The sequence below is a fragment of the Oncorhynchus keta genome, chromosome 11, assembly GCF_023373465.1.
Source record: "Oncorhynchus keta strain PuntledgeMale-10-30-2019 chromosome 11, Oket_V2, whole genome shotgun sequence".
Classification (NCBI taxonomy): Eukaryota; Metazoa; Chordata; class Actinopteri; order Salmoniformes; family Salmonidae; genus Oncorhynchus; species Oncorhynchus keta.
Window position 1 is genome coordinate 16,733,030 of NC_068431.1, and position 18,984 is coordinate 16,752,013.

Below are 18,984 nucleotides of genomic sequence, written 5' to 3' on the forward strand. Positions count from 1 at the left end.
CTCTTTAACACTTTGTCTATTTCTGTGTATCTATCTTCTGATTTCACCAAAGATGCAAAAAATAGTCTGAGAAAATGCTGTCCCAAAACACATTAAAACTAATTGCAGCTCTAGTCTACCCCCTGCTATAGGCTACCCCCTGCTATAGGCTACCCCGTGCTATAGGCTACCCCCTGCTATAGGCTACCCCCTGCTATAGGCTACCCCTTGCTATAGCCTACCCCCTGCTATAGGCTACCCCTTGCTATAGGCTACCCCCTGCTATAGGCTACCCCTTGCTATAGCCTACCCCCTGCTATAGGCTACCCCTTGCTATAGGCTACCCCTTGCTATAGGCTACCCCGTGCTATAGGCTACCCCCTGCTATAGGCTACCCCCTGCTATAGGCTACCCCTTGCTATAGCCTACCCCCTGCTATAGGCTACCCCTTGCTATAGGCTACCCCCTGCTATAGGCTACCCCTTGCTATAGGCTACCCCTTGCTATAGGCTACCCCCTGCTATAGGCTACCCCCTGCTATAGGCTACCCCCTGCTATAGGCTACCCCCTGCTATAGGCTACCCCTTGCTATAGGCTACCCCCTGCTATAGGCTACCCCCTGCTATAGTCTACCCCCTGCTCTCGTCTACCCCCTGCTATAGTCTACCCCCTGCTATAGTCTACCCCCTGCTATAGTCTACCCCCTGCTCTAGTCTACCCCCTGCTATAGTCTACCCCTTGCTATAGTCTACCCCCTGCTATAGTCTACCCCCTGCTATAGTCTACCCCCTGCTATAGTCTACCCCCTGCTATAGTCTACCCCCTGCTCTCGTCTACCCCCTGCTCTAGTCTACCACCTGCTCTAGTCTACCCCCTGCTCTAGTCTACCCCCTGCTATAGTCTACCCCCTGCTATAGGCTAACCCCTGCTCTAGTCTACCCCCTGCTCTAGTCTACCCCCTGCTCAAGTCTACCCCCTGCTCTAGTCTACCCCCTGCTATAGTCTACCCCCTGCTATAGTCTACCCCCTGCTATAGTCTACCCCCTGCTATAGTCTACCCCCTGCTCTAGTCTACCCCCTGCTCTAGTCTACCCCCTGCTATAGTCTACCCCTAGGCCCCTGCTATAGTCTACCCCCTGCTATAGTCTACCACCTGCTCTAGTCTACCCCCTGCTCTAGTCTACCCCCTGCTATAGTCTACCCCTGCTATAGGCTAACCCCTGCTCTAGTCTACCCCCTGCTCTAGTCTACCCCCTGCTATAGTCTACCCCCTGCTATAGTCTACCCCCTGCTCTAGTCTACCCCCTGCTCTAGTCCCCCTGCTATAGTCTACCCCTGCTATAGTCTACCCCCTGCTATAGTCCCCTGCTATAGTCTACCCCCTGCTCTAGTCTACCCCCTGCTCTAGTCTACCCCCTGCTATAGTCTACCCCCTGCTATAGTCTACCCCCTGCTATAGTCTACCGTTCCCAAACACAAGCCAGAAAACAAGGGTAGTCATGTGATCTGTTAGCAAAACAGGAAAAGGAAGGCCACCCACACAGTCGTGGGGTTTTCTCCCATAGGTCATAACCACACACACTCTGCTTCAGGGAGCAGCGAGGGTAGACAAGTCTCTACGTAGGCATCAAAGAGCTGTTCCCACATCCTCTCCACAATATGCCACTCCAGACTGAATAACTCTCTTCAGCAATACAACCCCGACCGTGTCTGTGCTGCCATTAAGGTCCCACTGTATAGCCCATGGACTTTAAAACAGCATGGTGTAGAGGTCGACCTCTAGTATGGTGGTGGCAGGAGAATCCATTACTGTGGATATTTACACTTAAATATAGTCATTTGTGGCCTGAATGATCATCAACTGTCCTCAGACCCCAGTCCATGACTTGTGAATTGGGCGTCTCTGCTACACGAGGCTCATGAACATGGTGAACTTCATAACATGGTTCTCCCATGTCTTCATAGAGATATCACGTACAGATAACATAGAAACGTGTTTCCCCTACTGACTCTCTGTGTGTCTGGTTGTGTTTCCCCTACTGACTCTCTGTGTGTCTGGTTGTGTTTCCCCTACAGACTCTCTGTGTGTCTGGTTGTGTTTCCCCTACTGACTCTCTGTGTGTCTGGTTGTGTTTCCCCTACAGACTCTCTGTGTGTCTGGTTGTGTTTCCCCTACTGACTCTCTGTGTGTCTGGTTGTGTTTCCCCTACTGACTCTCTGTGTGTCTGGTTGTGTTTCCCCTACAGACTCTCTGTGTGTCTGGTTGTGTTTCCCCTACTGACTCTCTGTGTGTCTGGTTGTGTTTCCCCTACTGACTCTCTGTGTGTCTGGTTGTGTTTCCCCTACTGACTCTCTGTGTGTCTGGTTGTGTTTCCCCTACTGACTCTGTGTGTGTCTGGTTGTGTTTCCCCTACAGACTCTCTGTGTGTCTGGTTGTGTTTCCCTCTACAGACTCTGTGTGTCTGGTTGTGTTCCCCCTACTGACTCTGTGTGTGTGTCTGGTTGTGTTTCCCCTACAGACTCTCTGTGTGTCTGGTTGTGTTCCCCCTACAGACTCTCTGTGTGTCTGGTTGTGTTTCCCCTACTGACTCTGTGTGTGTCTGGTTGTGTTTCCCCTACAGACTCTCTGTGTGTCTGGTTGTGTTCCCCCTACTGACTCTCTGTGTGTCTGGTTGTGTTTCCCCTACAGACTCTCTGTGTGTCTGGTTGTGTTTCCCCTACAGACTCTCTGTGTGTCTGGTTGTGTTTCCCTCTACAGACTCTCTGTGTGTCTGGTTGTGTTTCCCCTACATACTCTCTGTGTGTCTGGTTGTGTTTCCCCTACATACTCTCTGTGTGTCTGGTTGTGTTTCCCTCTACAGACTCTCTGTGTGTCTGGTTGTGTTTCCCCTACTGACTCTCTGTGTGTCTGGTTGTGTTTCCCCTACTGACTCTCTGTGTGTCTGGTTGTGTTTCCCCTACAGACTCTCTGTGTGTGTCTGGTTGTGTTTCCCCTACTGACTCTGTGTGTGTCTGGTTGTGTTTCCCCTACAGACTCTCTGTGTGTGTCTGGTTGTGTTTCCCCTACTGACTCTGTGTGTGTCTGGTTGTGTTTCCCCTACTGACTATGTGTGTGTCTGGTTGTGTTTCCTCTACAGACTCTGTGTGTGTCTGGTTGTGTTTCCCCTACAGACTCTCTGTGTGTCTGGTTGTGTTTCCCCTACAGACTCTCTGTGTGTCTGGTTGTGTTTCCCTCTACAGACTCTCTGTGTGTCTGGTTGTGTTTCCCCTACTGACTCTCTGTGTGTCTGGTTGTGTTTCCCTCTACAGACTCTCTGTGTGTCTGGTTGTGTTTCCCCTACAGACTCTCTGTGTGTCTGGTTGTGTTTCCCCTACTGACTCTCTGTGTGTCTGGTTGTGTTCCCCCTACAGACTCTCTGTGTGTCTGGTTGTGTTTCCCCTACTGACTCTCTGTGTGTCTGGTTGTGTTTCCCCTACTGACTCTCTGTGTGTCTGGTTGTGTTTCCCCTACTGACTCTCTGTGTGTCTGGTTGTGTTCCCCCTACAGACTCTCTGTGTGTCTGGTTGTGTTTCCCCTACTGACTCTCTGTGTGTCTGGTTGTGTTTCCCCTACAGACTCTCTGTGTGTCTGGTTGTGTGTCCCCTACAGACTCTCTGTGTGTCTGGTTGTGTCTCCCCTACTGACTCTCTGTGTGTCTGGTTGTGTTTCCCCTACAGACTCTCTGTGTGTCTGGTTGTGTTTCCCCTACTGACTCTCTGTGTGTCTGGTTGTGTTTCCCCTACTGACTCTCTGTGTGTCTGGTTGTGTTTCCCCTACTGACTCTCTGTGTGTCTGGTTGTGTTTCCCCTACTGACTCTCTGTGTGTCTGGTTGTGTTCCCCCTACAGACTCTCTGTGTGTCTGGTTGTGTTTCCCCTACTGACTCTCTGTGTGTCTGGTTGTGTTTCCCCTACAGACTCTCTGTGTGTCTGGTTGTGTTTCCCCTACAGACTCTCTGTGTGTCTGGTTGTGTTTCCCCTACTGACTCTCTGTGTGTCTGGTTGTGTTTCCCCTACAGACTCTCTGTGTGTCTGGTTGTGTTTCCCCTACTGACTATCTGTGTGTCTGGTTGTGTTTCCCCTACAGACTCTCTGTGTGTCTGGTTGTGTTTCCCCTACTGACTCTGTGTGTGTCTGGTTGTGTTCCTCCTACTGACTCTGTGTGTGTCTGGTTGTGTTTCCCCTACTGACTCTGTGTGTGTCTGGTTGTGTTTCCCCTACTGACTCTGTGTGTGTCTGGTTGTGTTTCCCCTACTGACTCTCTGTGTGTCTGGTTGTGTTTCCCCTACTGACTCTCTGTGTGTCTGGTTGTGTTTCCCCTACTGACTCTCTGTGTGTCTGGTTGTGTTTCCCCTACTGACTCTCTGTGTGTCTGGTTGTGTTTCCCCTACAGACTCTCTGTGTGTCTGGTTGTGTTTCCCCTACTGACTCTGTGTGTGTCTGGTTGTGTTTCCCCTACTGACTCTGTGTGTCTGGTTGTGTTTCCCCTACTGACTCTCTGTGTGTCTGGTTGTGTTTCCCCTACTGACTCTGTGTGTGTCTGGTTGTGTTTCCCCTACTGACTCTCTGTGTGTCTGGTTGTGTGTTCCAACAGGGCAAGAAGAAGAGAAGAAAAAGAGAGAAGCAGCAGGACTCCTCAGCAGGTAATGTCCTCTCTCTCTCTTCTCTGCCAAACTCCTGGACCAACCCTGAGCTTCAATACGATATTCTATTCAACCCTTATTCAATCGCTTGAAACAACTTTCCTGGTCCCCTAGCCGTACCCACGTCTATTATTGGTTTGTACTCTGACTGGGTCACTGCTGCTCTAACTAACAGGGTGTGAAAGCTTTTCCTCTCCTCTCTAATGGTCTGTGTCCTGAATGGAGTCCTGCTCCATCTACTCTGTTCTGGCTCCTACTCAGTAATTGGGCACTAACAGTTTGATTTGATGGCGTTCTGATTTACCATCTCTGTCAATGCTTCAACTTCTGCCCTGACCTCTTGATCTGATCTCTCTCTCCATCACCCTCTCTCTCTTTCTTCATCTCCTTCTCTTTCATAACTTATTTTGTGTGCGCATGCTGCCTTGTGCTCAGACCCTGGCTCTCCTAAGAAATGCAGAGCTCGCTTCGGCCTCAACCAACAAACGGACTGGTGCGGTCCCTGCAGGTGTGTACCTCTTGGTCTGCTACCTCTCTCTCCCTCCTCTGTGAGCGCGCCTCAGCCTACTGCTGTGCTCCGCTCTGCATGCACTCGTCTCACTAACCTATTTTGTGACCCACATTGCCCCCTACAGGTAGAGAACCCCAGCAGGGGGGGGCTAAAGCTGCTTTACTGGCTGGTGATGGGGTGTCTCCTCAGGGATTGGTGGGTGATGCTGATCAAAGGAAAGTGGGAGGGGTCCTGTATGTCTGAGGGGAGAAAGAGGTTTCACACAGAGGTGCTCTCTGCTTAAAACAGCCATTTCTTGGTTATGCTATCGGTGGAAATGACAAAGCAGTGGATGGAGGATGGGTCATGCTCATCATCAGCACCTTTTTTACCAACTCAATCTGTTAACATCAGTGTAGAGGTGTGAAGAAAGCCTGCCACTCATAATAATAATAATAATATATGCCATTTAGCAGATGCTTTTATCCAAAGTGACTTACAGTCATGTGTGCATACATTCTACGTATGGGTGGTCCCGGGAATCGAACCCACTACCCTGGCGTTACAAGCACCATGCTCTACCAACTGTGCCACCACTCCCCTCAACTCCATCATGCCAGTGTCTTCCCCACCACGCTGTCACATCATGGAAATCTCCTTACCACTGTGTGTGTGTTGCGAGAGAACAAAGGGAGGCGAATGTGGTTAGTGAGAATCCTGATCACCGCAGATGAACGCAATCTCTTGCACATGCACTGCTGCTCTGCACTTTGATAGCATTTCTCATGCTCATCAGCCCTCAACTTTCTCCATTCATGTGGTCAGGCAGTGCAGCTTTTGATGGTGAACTCTGACATTTAGAATCGCTCTCCCTCTCTTCCTCCTTCCCTCTCTCTCTCTAAATATGTCCTCGCGCCTTTACTTGCGGTGGCACCAAGTGACTCACGTTATATTCTGGTAATGATCATGAGATAAGGTGTGCTACTTTGGTTTGCATTTGGTTGAAGAAGAGGCAAACAGCTGCTGTTTGTTAACAATTAAGCTTAGAACACAACATTTAATGTTCATTACAACAACCACAAATATCAAGGAAATGGCATTGAATGATCTATACATATTCAATGGTATTCAATGGATTTGCAGTTAAATATCTCTCGACTTGACCGAAAACTCAATTCAATCATGTTGAAAACAGTAAAAAGTTCATTCTGGTGACACTTTGCATCCACGCTTTATTCACAGATAACTCTCTTGACTGTTCCTAGGAGGAAAAAGAAGTGCATTCGATACCTTCAAGGAGGATGGTGCACCAGCCCCACTTCTTCCGATGGAAGCGCTATAGACTCGCCCCTCTCCCCCGTTGACGGCATCCCCCCTCAGCCTGCTTCCCCCTTGCACAACCCCCTGCACCTCCTGCCCAGCAAACACACACCCCTTATCCTCTCAAAATCCACGACCACAGAACTGTCTTTCAAAGCTTTAATAGAATCATCCCAACAGCACGACAATATCCATCATCATCATGACTGTACCCTGCCCAAGTCTCACTAGCCAGCAGCCTCACCTGCCCTGTCCCCTCTCACACTGCCTCCCACCATTCCAACACACAGACACAACCCAACTCAATCAGGACCAGACCTGGAGTGGGAAGCAACACACTGGAGACAGACCTTCACCACAAATATCCCCAAACAACAAGGGAGCCAACGAGTCAGGGAGAGGATCAAGGATGACATTCACATCAATATGACTGACTGACACATGACTGATTTATTAAGTGCTCATGTCATTTTCACATTGCTGTACTGAAGGCAGTACTGTATGTACAGGGATGACTGCTTCTATTCAAACTGCCTCAAGTCAAATTGATTCCTTTTCCAAAGATTTTTACAGAGTACTGTGCTCCTCCTTTTCATAAGACTTACATTCAGATGTGTCAAAGGAACCTTTTCCAACATATAGTATTTATATTGATTAACAATGTGGTATAAGGTTGAAACTATAAGGTAGAAATTATATATTTTTTTCGCTGAGTAAACATGTTGTCTCCCCTTGGAGAGAATCATCTCTATGTTATATTCATTTGTTTTAGGCACTTCCTGCTTGTCAGTTAAATTCTTGAGATACATTATTTTGATGTAGGTTTCTCACACAGAATTACAACATTCTTGGTGTTTGTTCATATGGATGCAGTTATATAACTAAAAAACAAGGCAACAGTAAACATGTCATCCCCACGAATGATTCAGTGTCCCACCCCCAGGTAGTGACAATTAGAACGTATTTTCTGTGTATTATTTTTTTTTTTTTAAGTAATAATTATCCTTCGCTGTATGTAATGGACCGAGCTTATAGGTTCTAATGGGAAATGTGTTGCTCTTAAGGAGATGCATATATGTAAAAAATAAAATGTTAAAAAGTAATGAGTGGCTCAAACGGGACAGGACATATGCTTGTTTAAAGTTTGGAAATTTAGTTGATTACTATAGTGGCCCCCTTGGGCCAATCTGTCATTTTGTAAATGCCAGATCTCTATGGCAAGACGCATCATTCACCCAGGTTCTGTAAAAATCGATCCAGTGGTGTCAGATATCGCGGGACTAATGTATGGATGTAGACAACGCCAGATAGATTTAATCAAGGTGGACAATACATTCAGCAGTCTCTGGCCTGCCTCACACTGAATGAACGTTCTATTCTGTAAACTAAACACCAAATGGGTACCATATTTCATTGTGTTGTAAAGTTTTATAAATGTTGAATTCCCTCTATAAATAACATTTTATGTTATGTAAAGGGTTTTTAAAAGTTCTGTTTAGTCTCTCAACCATTTCTGAAGCAATACATGTTTTTTTTTACATTTTCCTTCTCAGAGAAAACACATTTTGTGGATGAGTTTTGCATTAGCTTTGCCTTTCATTGAAGTTACCACAGATGTCATTTTCAGTGTGTGCATGTTCCACCTTAGTGTACCAAAAATACATGTGAAAAAAACAATGGTTCATTTACTGCTTGCAAGCATTAAACTGCTTCCATTGGAGATACTATAGGCTGATAGTCCATAAGATGCCACACAGCTCATATAAAGAACTGCACATAGGAAAAAGTTGTGTACTAAACAGTCCACCTTTTGTATTTGTTTTTAACACATTGAACAACTTCTGCTCTCGATGTAATACTCATTTTTGTTTTGTGTATTAAAGTATTTTGAAAATCTGGATCAGTCTCCTTACTATTTCACATCAAATGAACAAGCAATCAAAACAGCAGACAGACATTCTTTTAATTCATTTACTTACTCCTGGAATTGAATAGTAATCCTAAATGTCATTTTCAGAGCAGAACTGATTAAAGATTCCAATCCAAATACCATAAGTTGTGTGAAAGACGGCACAGACACTTCAACAAGTATTTCCAGTCCACGGGACATTTCACACATTTACCCCCACTTCTAATGTCCTATTAACGCCCGTCTCCCTAAGATGACGTTAAAACTACGGCACAGAAGAGGCTGCGATTATAAAATTCAGTATTGAGCCATCATTTCAGTTGACTCAACAAAAAGAAGATGTAAACATGTTCATTAAAAAAAAATACTATAGCAATTGAAAACGGAGAGAGCGGTGCAGCTACTCTAGAAATTGGAACGAAAACCCAGAACCCAGACTCGTGAATATAAAGTGAAGTAAAATGTGTAAAAACATGAAATAGCTAATTTTATTATTTCACACCATACAAGCAATGGAAATGGTCATGCGATGAGTACACGGGGGAGGTCTGTCACTCTAATAGACTAAATGTAATATTAACAAGTATGAACAACGCAGTGCAACCAATTACTAGAACAATCCTTTCAGTGTGTTAGTGTTGGAAGACTCCTCCTCTATTTCTCTTCACACCACTGGTTCTCCTTGCGTACCTGAGGGGGGAGACAATGGAAAGGCAACACAGAGTGTCACATCAAGTCATATGCATAATATCACAAGAGCTCTGTGTTCAGGACTGAGGTTATGACCCAAATGGCACCCTATTCCTTTTATATAGTGCACTACAGGCGCTGGTCAAATCAAAAGTAAGGCACTGTATAGACTAGAATAGTATAGAGAAGGTATTCCCAAACTGGGGTACGCAAATTATATATATTTTTAAATGAATACTTCACATTTTCAAACAGTACATTTATATTTTCCAACAGGGCTATGCATATGGTTCTCGCCTGAGGAGCCTCGTTTCACTGCCAAAAATAAAATTAAACCATCTAGTGTTCAGTGAAATAACAAATAATTAACATCCAATCACATTAACTGTTACTCTCTCACTGGAAACCTCCACTCTTGCGCAGACATTCAGAAACAAAGCATACCATTTAAAAAGTGAAGCCACGGGAGTTGAGTGAGGATAAAGACGACTTCCGAGTTGTAAGACATGTATAAAAGCAACAGATACCATTCATTAGAAAGGGCTAGAAACGTCTTATATAGTGAGCTACCAAGTGTCTAAGAGAGGCAAGCCCCATACTATTGTGGAGGACTTCATTATTCCTGCTACCGCAGATATGGCTGGAACAATGCTGGAGGAAAAGGCCTCAAAAAACTATACAGACAATTTCTTCATCAAACAACACTGTTTCACGACTCATCAGTGACATGGCAGGAGATGTTTTGAAACAATAACTACTTTGCGTACAAGCCAGTGAATTATATGCGTTACAGCTGGATGTGTCAATAGACGTGGCGGGCCTGGCACAGCTCCTGGTATACAGTCGTGGACAAAAGTTTTGAGAATGACACAAATATTAATTTTCACAAAGTCTGCTGCTTCAGTGTCTATAGATATTTTTGTCAGATGTTATTATGGAATACTGAAGTATAATTACAAGCATTTCATAAGAGTCAAAGGATTGACAATTACATGAAGTAGATGCAGAGTCAATATTTGCAGTGTTGACCCTTCTCTTCTTTCAAGACCTCTGCAATCCACCCTGGCATGCTGTCAATTAACTTATGGGCCACATCCTGACTGATGGGAGCCCATTCTTGCATAATCAATGCTTGGAGTTTGTCAGAATTTGTGGGGTTTTGTTTGTCCACCCGCCTCTTGAGAATTGACCACAAGTTCTCAATGGGATTAACGTGTGGGGAGTATCCTAGCCATGGACCCAAAATATCAATGTTTTGTTCCCCGAGCCACTCAGTTATCATTTTACCGTATGGCAAGGTGCTCCGTGCTGGAAAAGGCTTTGTTCGTCACCAAACTGTTCCTGGATGGTTGGGAGAAGTTGCTCTCAGAGGATGTGTTTGTATCATTCTTTATTCATGGCTGTGTTCTCAGGCAAAATTGTGAGTGAGCCCACTCCCTTGACTGAGAAGCAACCCCACACATGAATGGTCTCAGGATGCTTTACTGTTGGCATGACACAGGACTGATGGTAGCGCTCACCTGGTCTTCTCTGGACAAGCTTTTTTCCGGATGCCCCAAACAATCGGAAAGGGGATTCATCAGAGAAAATGACTTTACCCCAGTCCTTAGCAGTCCAATCCCTGTACCTTCTGCAGAATATCAGTAGGTCCGGCTTCTTTGGTGCCCTTCTTGAACTGAAACCAGGCCATCCTCCAAAAGTTTGCTGGACTTTCTTGAGCGCCCTGAAGCCTTCTTCACAACAATTGAACCGTTCTCCTTGAAGTTCTTGATGATCCGATAAATGGTTAATTTAGGTGCAATCTTACTGGCAGCAATATCCTTGCCTGTGAAGTCCTTTTTGTGCAAAGCAATGATGACGGCACATGTTTCCTTGCAGGTAACCATGGTTGACAGAGGAACAATAATGATTCCAAGCACCACCCTCCTTTTGAAGCTTCCGGCCTGTTATTCAAACTCAACCAGCATGACAGAGTGATATCCAGCCTTGTCCTCGTCAACACTCACACCTGTGTTAACGAGAGAATCACTGACATGTCAGCTGGTCTTTTTGTGGCAGGGCTGAAATGCAGTGGAAATGTTTTTTGGGGGATTCATTTCGTTTGCATGGCAAATAGGGATTTTGCAATTAATTGCAATTCATCTGATCAATCTTCATAACATTCTGGAGTATATGCAAATTTCCATCATACAAACTGAGGCAGCAGACTTTGTGAAAATTAATATTTGTGTCATTCAAAACTTTTGGCCACAACTGTACAGTTGAAGTCAGAAGTTTACATACACTTAGGTTGGAGTCATTAAAACTTGTTTTTCAACCACTCCACAAATTTCTTGTTAACAAACTATAGTTTTGGAAAGTCGCTTAGGACATCTACTTTGTGCATGACAAGTAATTTTTCGAACAATTGTTTACAGACAGATTATTCCACTTATAATTCACTATCACAATTCCAGTGGGCCAGAAGTGTACTACATACACTAAGTTGACTGTGCCTTTAAATGATGTCATGTCTTTAGAAGCTTTTGATAGGCTATTTGACATCATTTGAGTCAATTGGAGGTGTACCTGTGGATGTATTTCAAGGCCTACCTCCAAACTCAGTGCCTCTTTGCTTGACATCATGGGAAAATCAAAAGAAATCAGCCAAAAACTCAGGAAAAAAATTGTGGACCTCCACAAGTCTGGTTCATCCGTGGGAGCGATTTCCTAACGCATGAAGGTACCACGTTCATCTGTACAAACAATAGTACGCAAGTATAAACACCATGGGACCACGCCGCCGTCATACCGCTCAGGAAAGAGACGCATTCTGTCTCCTAGAGAAGAAAGTAATTTGGTGCGAAAAGTGCAAATCAATACCAGAAGAACAGCAAAAGGACCTTGTGAAGATGCTGGAGGAAACGGGTACAATATCAACATAACCTGAAAGGCCGCTCAGCAAGGAAGAAGCCACTGCTCAAAAACCGCCATAAAAAAGCCAGACTACAGTTTGCAACTGCAAATGGGGACAAAGATCTTACTTTTTGGAAAAATGTCCTCTGGTCTGATGAAACAAAAATAGAACTGTTTGGCCAGAATGACCATCGTTATGTTTGGAGGAAGAGGGGGGGATGCTTGCAAGCCGAAGAACACCATCCCAACCGTGAAGCACGGGGGTGGCAGCAACATGTTGTGGGGGTGCTTTGCTGCAGGAGGGACTGGTGCACTTCACAAAATAGATGGCATCATGAGGTAAGAAAGTTATTGAAGCAACATCTCAAGACATGTCAGGAAGTTAAAGCTTGGTCGCAAATGGGTCTTCCAAATTGACAATGACGCCAAGCATACTTCCAAAGTTGTGTTAAAATGGCTTAAGGAAAACAAAGTCAAGGTATTGTAGTGGCCATCAAAGCCCTGACCTCAAGCCTATAGAAAATGTGGGCAGAACTGAAACAGCATGTGCGAGCAAGGAGGCCTACAAACCTGACCCAGTTTACACCAGGAACGTCAAGAAGAAAGGGCCAAAATTTACCCAACTTATTGTGGGAAGCTTGTGGAAGGCTACCCAAAATGTTTGACCCAAGTTAAACAATTTAAAGGCAATGCTAGCAAATACTAATTGAGTGTACGTAAACTTCTGACCCACTGGGAATGTGATGTAAGAAATAAAAGCTAAAAAAATAAAATCACTCTACTATTATTCCGACATTTCACATTCTTAAAATAAAGTGTTGATCCTAACTGACCTAAGACAGGGAATTTTACGAGGATTCAATGTCAAGAATTGTGAAGAACTTGAGTTTAAATGTATTTGGTTTATGTAAACTTCCGACTTCAACTGTATGTCCGGTACGTTTATGGGGGGGGTTCAATTAAGGAGGAGATCCTCTTCTGGAAACCAGGACAACATAGGAGGATATTTTTTAAGACTGAGACAGCTTTGTGACATCAAATGGACTTTGGTGGTCAAGATGTGTTGGTATCTGTACTGATGGCGCAAAAGCCATGATCGGGAGTCATAGTGGAGTGGCGTGCAAGCAGTTGCTCCAGATGCCACTTGGGTACTCGGCAGCATCCACCGAGAGGCTCTTGCTGCCAAGGGAATGCCTGACAGCCTGAAAAAGGTTTTAGACACTACAGTGAAAATGGTTAACTTTGATAAAGCTCTCGTGTATTTTCTGCATCATGCAATGATATGGGCAACGACCATGTGGGGTCTGTTTTACAACATACAGAAAAAGTGTGCTGGTTATCAAGAAGCAAAGTATTGATACTTTTTTAATTGAGAGATTAAGAGATGAGGTTAAAACATTTTTTTACTGATCATAATTTCTACTAGTCTGAACGCTTGCATGATGAGTTTCTCACACCACTGGCCTATCAGGGTGATGTTTTTATCGTCTGAATGATCTGAATCTAGGATTATAGGGACTCTGCAACTTTATTCAATGTGCGGGACAAAATTGGGGCTATCATTAAGAAGTTGGAGCTCTTTTCTGTCTGCATTAACAAGGACAACACACAGGTCTTTCCATAATTATATGATTTTTTTGCGTGCAAATGAACTCAAGCTTACGAACAATGTCAAATGTGATATAGCGAAGCCCCCGAGTGAGCTGGATGCGCAATAACGCGGGTACTTTCCCGAAACGGATGACCCAAACAACTGGATTCGTTATCCCTTTCATGCCCTGCCTCCAGTCCACTTACCAATATCTGAACAAGAGAGCCCCATCGAAATCGCAACAAGCGGTTCAGTAAAGAATATAATTTAAATCAGAAGCCAGTGCCAGACTTCTGGATAGGGCTGCGCTCAGTGTCTTGCCTTGACTAATCGCGCTGTTAAGACACTGATGCCCTTTGCAACCACGTACCTATGTTAGAGCGGATTCTCGTCCCTCGCTAGCATCAAAACATCAAGGCACAGACTGTGTGGAAAATTATTTAAGACAGACTCTTTGATTATATTGTTATTTGTGTCCTGGTCCTATAAGAGCTATTTTGTCACTTCCCACAAGCCGGGTTGTGACAAAAACTCACACTCGTTATGTTTAAAAAATGTATCGTATAGTGTGCGCATGGCAGGCTTACAATGACGGCAAAAAACAACATTTGAGAGTGTGCTGACCCTGGTGCTAGAGGGGGTACGCAGCTTGAGGTTGAATGTTTGAAGGGGTACCACTGGTAGAGAATAGAGTGCCATTTGGGAGGAGTCCTGAGAACCACAGAAGGTCTTATTACCTGGGCTTCCTCTTCTTCTGTGAAGTCATTTTTGATGTTGAACGTCTTCCTGATCTCCTCTGGGGTCTTTCCTTTGATCATGTTGGCCACCGTCTTGCAGGTGACATCTAGCAGTCCTTTGATGTCTAAATAGTTTGCAGCCTAAACATAAAATAAGATCAAATTAAAGGAGAATGAGGATGAATGAAAGCAACTGCAAATGCTTTGACATGCCTGGCTTCCACGTGAACTATTTCAGCCCTAAGCTTAGGCTATGTGAACAGGTTTCAGGAAATGGGTCAAACCTGCTGCTCAAATGATATACTTGTGTCACAGATCCTAAGAGCCCCCAGCACTACAAAAATGTTTTGCACAATTCCTGCAAAATAACCAATGCATTAAGTGTGCTTGTTTCATGTAATACACATACCGGACTTCCTGAGCTACATATAGATAGGAAAAGAAAACGCAGCCGCCTCCATATGTTTCAATGCAAAGCCGGCGGCAGATAAGCACCTTGACACTACCACAGGTAGGGGCTTCCCCTGCCGCCCACATAGGAAATTTATTGGACGCTCAAGGTAAAAAATAAATACAAAAATGTTACTTTTGCCTCCCCTCATTGACCAATCAAATTACAGGGGCTGGATGCCTTTTTCTGGGTTGTTTTTTTGGGATAATCCAGAGGTATAACAGCCACTACTTGTACCACCAAAGTTTGATGCTTTATAAACTGGGCGGCGTCGCCGGTGTTATTGACTCCCTGTGTGTAAGACCCTTTAGTAATTATAGGCCCTCTAATTATAACATGTTATTAAGCACCTACTTGTCACTCAAAGCACTTCACTAGTGCTGTACAACAGTATGTTCAGCGAGCTAACCATTGCCTAAATTAAATTCAAGATCTGAGACACTACCTCCTTGTAAGTGGGCAGGTGTCAAACTCTTTCTGTGAGTGGGAAAGGGGTTATCTAGTCAGTTGCACAAATGAATACATTCAACCGAAATGTGTCGTCCGCATTTAACCCAACCCCTCTGAATCAGAGGTGTGGGGGGCTGCCTTAATCGACATCCACGTCATCGGGCACCCGGGGAGCAGTTGTTGTGGTTGGGGGTTAACTGCCTTGCGCAAGGGCAGAACAGCAGACTTTTCCACCTTGTCGGCTCGGGGATTCCAACCAGCAACTTCTTGGTTACTGGCCCAACACTCTTAACCGCTAGGCTACCTGTGAGTGGGAGGCGGTATGTACACACTAGAATAAGTTCGAAGAGGGTCCCTTGGTCCACTTTGAGGAACTCCTGGTCCCAGACGGGTATGTCATCCGTCCTTTTCTCCTTGTTCTCGTCATCCTCGGGGGGAGGGGGATCATCTTTGTGATGGGTGCACCACTGGATAACCTGTAGGGAGGAAAGTGAACAACAACTAGTCCAAGCACACTGAGAGAATCAACAGTCAGACATGCCATGCGTCCTTCTTCCATTCAGTCCCGTTTAAAAAGGCCTAAGTCGAGGAAGGAGGTCACAGAGCACACAGGAAAGTTTCTGTATGGAGCTTCATGCTTCTGGCAGAGATAGAAATGCTATTCTACAGGTGTAAGCGCCAAACTGACAGCCATCAAGATTGGTTTTCCATTTTACTTGAACTTCAAGTTTCACCACAAGCCAGGCAGGACATGTAAGTTGTCTAACTATGCAAACACATTTCTCCAAACAAAATGTAATTTCCCCCAAACAAAATTAGATCCATTAATTACATGGATACAGTTGCTGAACAAAGCAGCTTGTCTCTCAGTTGGAGAGACGCATACACAAGACATTGTACAATTTGACAGGGAGGAAATAAGTAAAGTAAACTTTAATCCTACAACCCTTCACACAGTATTAATCCAACTAGCACTGGTTGGATGGACGAAACACCTGATGCAGACAATCTCAGCATTTTGTTTATCGTGATTATGAGAGGTGCTTTTGTTATGTTATACTCTTCAAATCATCCATGGCCACATGAACACTGGACTGTGGTGTTAATCCCTACCATCAGCGTGGACTCTCACAGTGCCTCCCACATAGGTAAGGATCTCTGTTACAGGTTTGAGACCATCCTTCGGTCTACAAGTTTAACTTTTATCAGTTTCTAATTGTGCCAAAATGTTGCACTTCTTGGAGAAAAGCCAAGCCTGGTTTGGGTTCAACTGAATTGTACCACTATGGATAGAATGAATGTACAATACAACAGAGAATGGAATTATTGATAATAAAGCAAGCTCTGGTTGGAAGCAGGCACTTTTTACTAAGGTTCTCCATGGCCATCTCCACACAGTTTACCTGTCCCTCAGTCCATTGCACCAAATATGGGATTTGTGACAGTGTGTCCATTCCACTTACCTTCTTGAGGATAGCCGCATTCACATTAGGGAGGGGGACTGGATCATCATCTCCTTCATCATCCATACCCAAATCTGTCAAGGACAACCATTAGACAAGTGCACACAGATGCTGCAAGACAGTTTTGATAAATGTATTTTACCGTCTGAACTACTGATAGCTATGTATGCTACGTCAATGATGTTCAACCTCATGTTACAAACGCCTAACTACAGAGTGCATAGCTAGCTACATACCTTCCAGCATTGTCTTTATTGTCACAGACTGCTTTGCTATTTCCACATCCACCTCAAAGATCTCTCCATCTGAACTTTGCAGTTTAATTGTTGGCATCTGTAAAATAAGAGGAAAACGGTTGTCAGCTTCAGACTTGAACGTTACCGAGCAGAGTGATGACTAATATCGGGGGCCATAAAGTACATTTTATATCGCTAGGTGACACAGAGACCTACTTGGCTAACAAACCAAGTACCTAACAATTAGCTGACGTTAGCGACATTAGTTAAGGTGGCTAGCTAATGTTAGCTAGAAGGCCATTTCCGTGGATGCTGTTAGCTACTAACGTTAACGTTCGCTAACTAGCGAAGTATCCTAACGCTAGTCGGTACCTAACGTTACCGAAACACTTAACATGTTTTAAAATCTTACATGGCATGGTAGACAGGTTACTTAGCTAGCAAACGGTAGCAAGCTAATTCGCTAACTACCAGTTCACGCACTAACTTACTAGCTATCCATTAGTATAGGTTGAATATTACATGAGCTAACCTCGATTCCAGCTAACGTTACAGTCTGGGCAACTGTCAACAAAAAGGGAGTCTGAAGCGGTCCAATGCTGAAATAAGACCGACTCAACGCTAGCTAGCTAGCGTTACGCATAACATTTAACAATAATACTTTTTGGTAACAGTAACTAACGGTTACTGCGAACGACAGCCAGGAAACGAAGCTAACGCGGCTAGCTAACTCAGCGTTGTCAGCAAGGCCCCGCGTCTTACTAGCAATCATATTCAACCGATTTCCATTTAGCTAGACATACGAATAATACGTTCAAAACACCCATTATTCCACAAAGACATAACTACATCATATTTAAATGGCCGTTACTTACTATGAACGTTTTAAAGCAAATTCAGATGATTTTTTTTTAAACGTCAACAGGGCCAGACCGAAGCACAGGCAGCCAGTGGACCTATATTAGATGGCCAGCCAGCTAAGCTTTCGCTTTGTCAAATGTGGGGAAGCAAATAAGTAGTCTTGTGATATGCCTGTACATTAGGAGTGATTTTCCCCATTTAGCTACATTAAAACAGAATTTCACCCAGTATCTATTTTTATGCTAATATGTTAATATCCTGTAACGTAACATTTATGTACATTTTTGCGTCCAAAATGTATAAAATTATATCTGCGCATGTTACTCTCAATGGTCCCAGCGTAATGAAACAAATCAGCGTAATTGTGTCACTCTTTGTGCAGTCCTTTTGTTTGCCAAGTAAAAAATACGTTAACATATTCTTTGAACCCCATGTCAGTGATGGGGTTAATCAATCACTGTTACCCTTTTTTGGAACGTTATTTTAATAGTAGGTACCTTACAGCATTGATGGAAAGTATCTGTACTTCACCATTTGTATTTTTTTTTTACAACTTCTACATTATATACCTAAAGAAAATAAGGTATTTTTTTCCTGACACCCAAAAGTACTCGTTACATTTTGAATGCGTAGCATGACAGGAAAATTGTACAAGGTTTTCATTTAATCAAGAAAACATCCCTAGTCATCCCTACTGCCTCTGATCTGGCGGACTCACTAAACACATGCTTTTTCTTTTATAAAATTGTCTGAGCGTGAGAGATCGCCCCAGGCTAGCCGTAAATGTAAACAAAAATAAGAAATTAGTGCCGTCTGGTTTGCTTAAATCTTTACCTTGACACACATTCCGGGTTGTAACTTCGAGTCCTGCCATTAGATGGCACGCTTTCACCATAATTTGTGTATTGCCATGTTACCTTTCGACAACTATCAACAATTACACATGTTTGGGAAATTAGCAGTGGTTTACTGGTTGTTGGATCCGAAGTATTTTTCCCTACAGTACTATTAAAATAATCAGTGCAGTTATTGCTTAGCTATGTGAAAATGAGAAGGGACGTAAATGAAGAAACAAAATATCCTCAGCATCCATGGAAGCTCTTTTTCATCAACAATCAGTTTGTTTTGTCAGCATATTTTGCCATCACTTGAATAACAGAATCATTCGTCATCAAGTCCATCAGCAATGTCAGATGAAGCCATAAAATCAATTGAGTAAACACGGCACAAG

At 44.1% G+C, this 18,984-nt stretch overlaps 2 protein-coding genes across 2 annotated transcripts in view; one reads left to right on the top strand and one right to left on the bottom strand.

Annotated features, from left to right (window-relative positions):
• Positions 1 to 8,368, top strand: part of LOC118389828 (lymphoid enhancer-binding factor 1-like) — an 81,661-nt gene extending 73,293 nt beyond the window's left edge. The window contains exons 10-12 of the mRNA XM_052529607.1: positions 4,612 to 4,660; positions 5,096 to 5,168; positions 6,416 to 8,368. Coding sequence (XP_052385567.1) covers positions 4,612 to 4,660; positions 5,096 to 5,168; positions 6,416 to 6,701 — 408 coding nt within the window. The 3' untranslated portion in view covers positions 6,702 to 8,368. The remainder of the gene's footprint in view (positions 1 to 4,611; positions 4,661 to 5,095; positions 5,169 to 6,415) is intronic.
• Positions 8,369 to 8,414: 46 nt separating this feature from the next.
• LOC118389830 (S-phase kinase-associated protein 1) lies at positions 8,415 to 17,933 on the bottom strand. Its single transcript, XM_035779704.2, has 6 exons — positions 17,768 to 17,933; positions 16,893 to 16,989; positions 16,657 to 16,730; positions 15,526 to 15,669; positions 14,293 to 14,433; positions 8,415 to 9,069 (listed from the first exon to the last, which is right to left on the bottom strand). Exons 2-6 carry the CDS (start codon positions 16,987 to 16,989, stop codon positions 9,034 to 9,036), a joined length of 492 nt encoding a protein of 163 aa, XP_035635597.1. The 5' UTR covers positions 17,768 to 17,933; the 3' UTR covers positions 8,415 to 9,033.
• Positions 17,934 to 18,984: the final 1,051 nt, after the last annotated feature.

Coding starts and splice junctions, on each gene's coding strand:
- LOC118389830 (XM_035779704.2), bottom strand. CDS start 16,989: ATGCCAACAATTAAACTGCAAAGTTCAGATGGAGAGATCTTTGAGGTG. Junction 16,731..16,892: donor AATAAAGACAATGCTGGAAG/GTATGTAGCTAG, acceptor TGTCCTTGACAG/ATTTGGGTATGGATGATGAA. Junction 15,670..16,656: donor ATGCGGCTATCCTCAAGAAG/GTAAGTGGAATG, acceptor TCCTCCCTACAG/GTTATCCAGTGGTGCACCCA.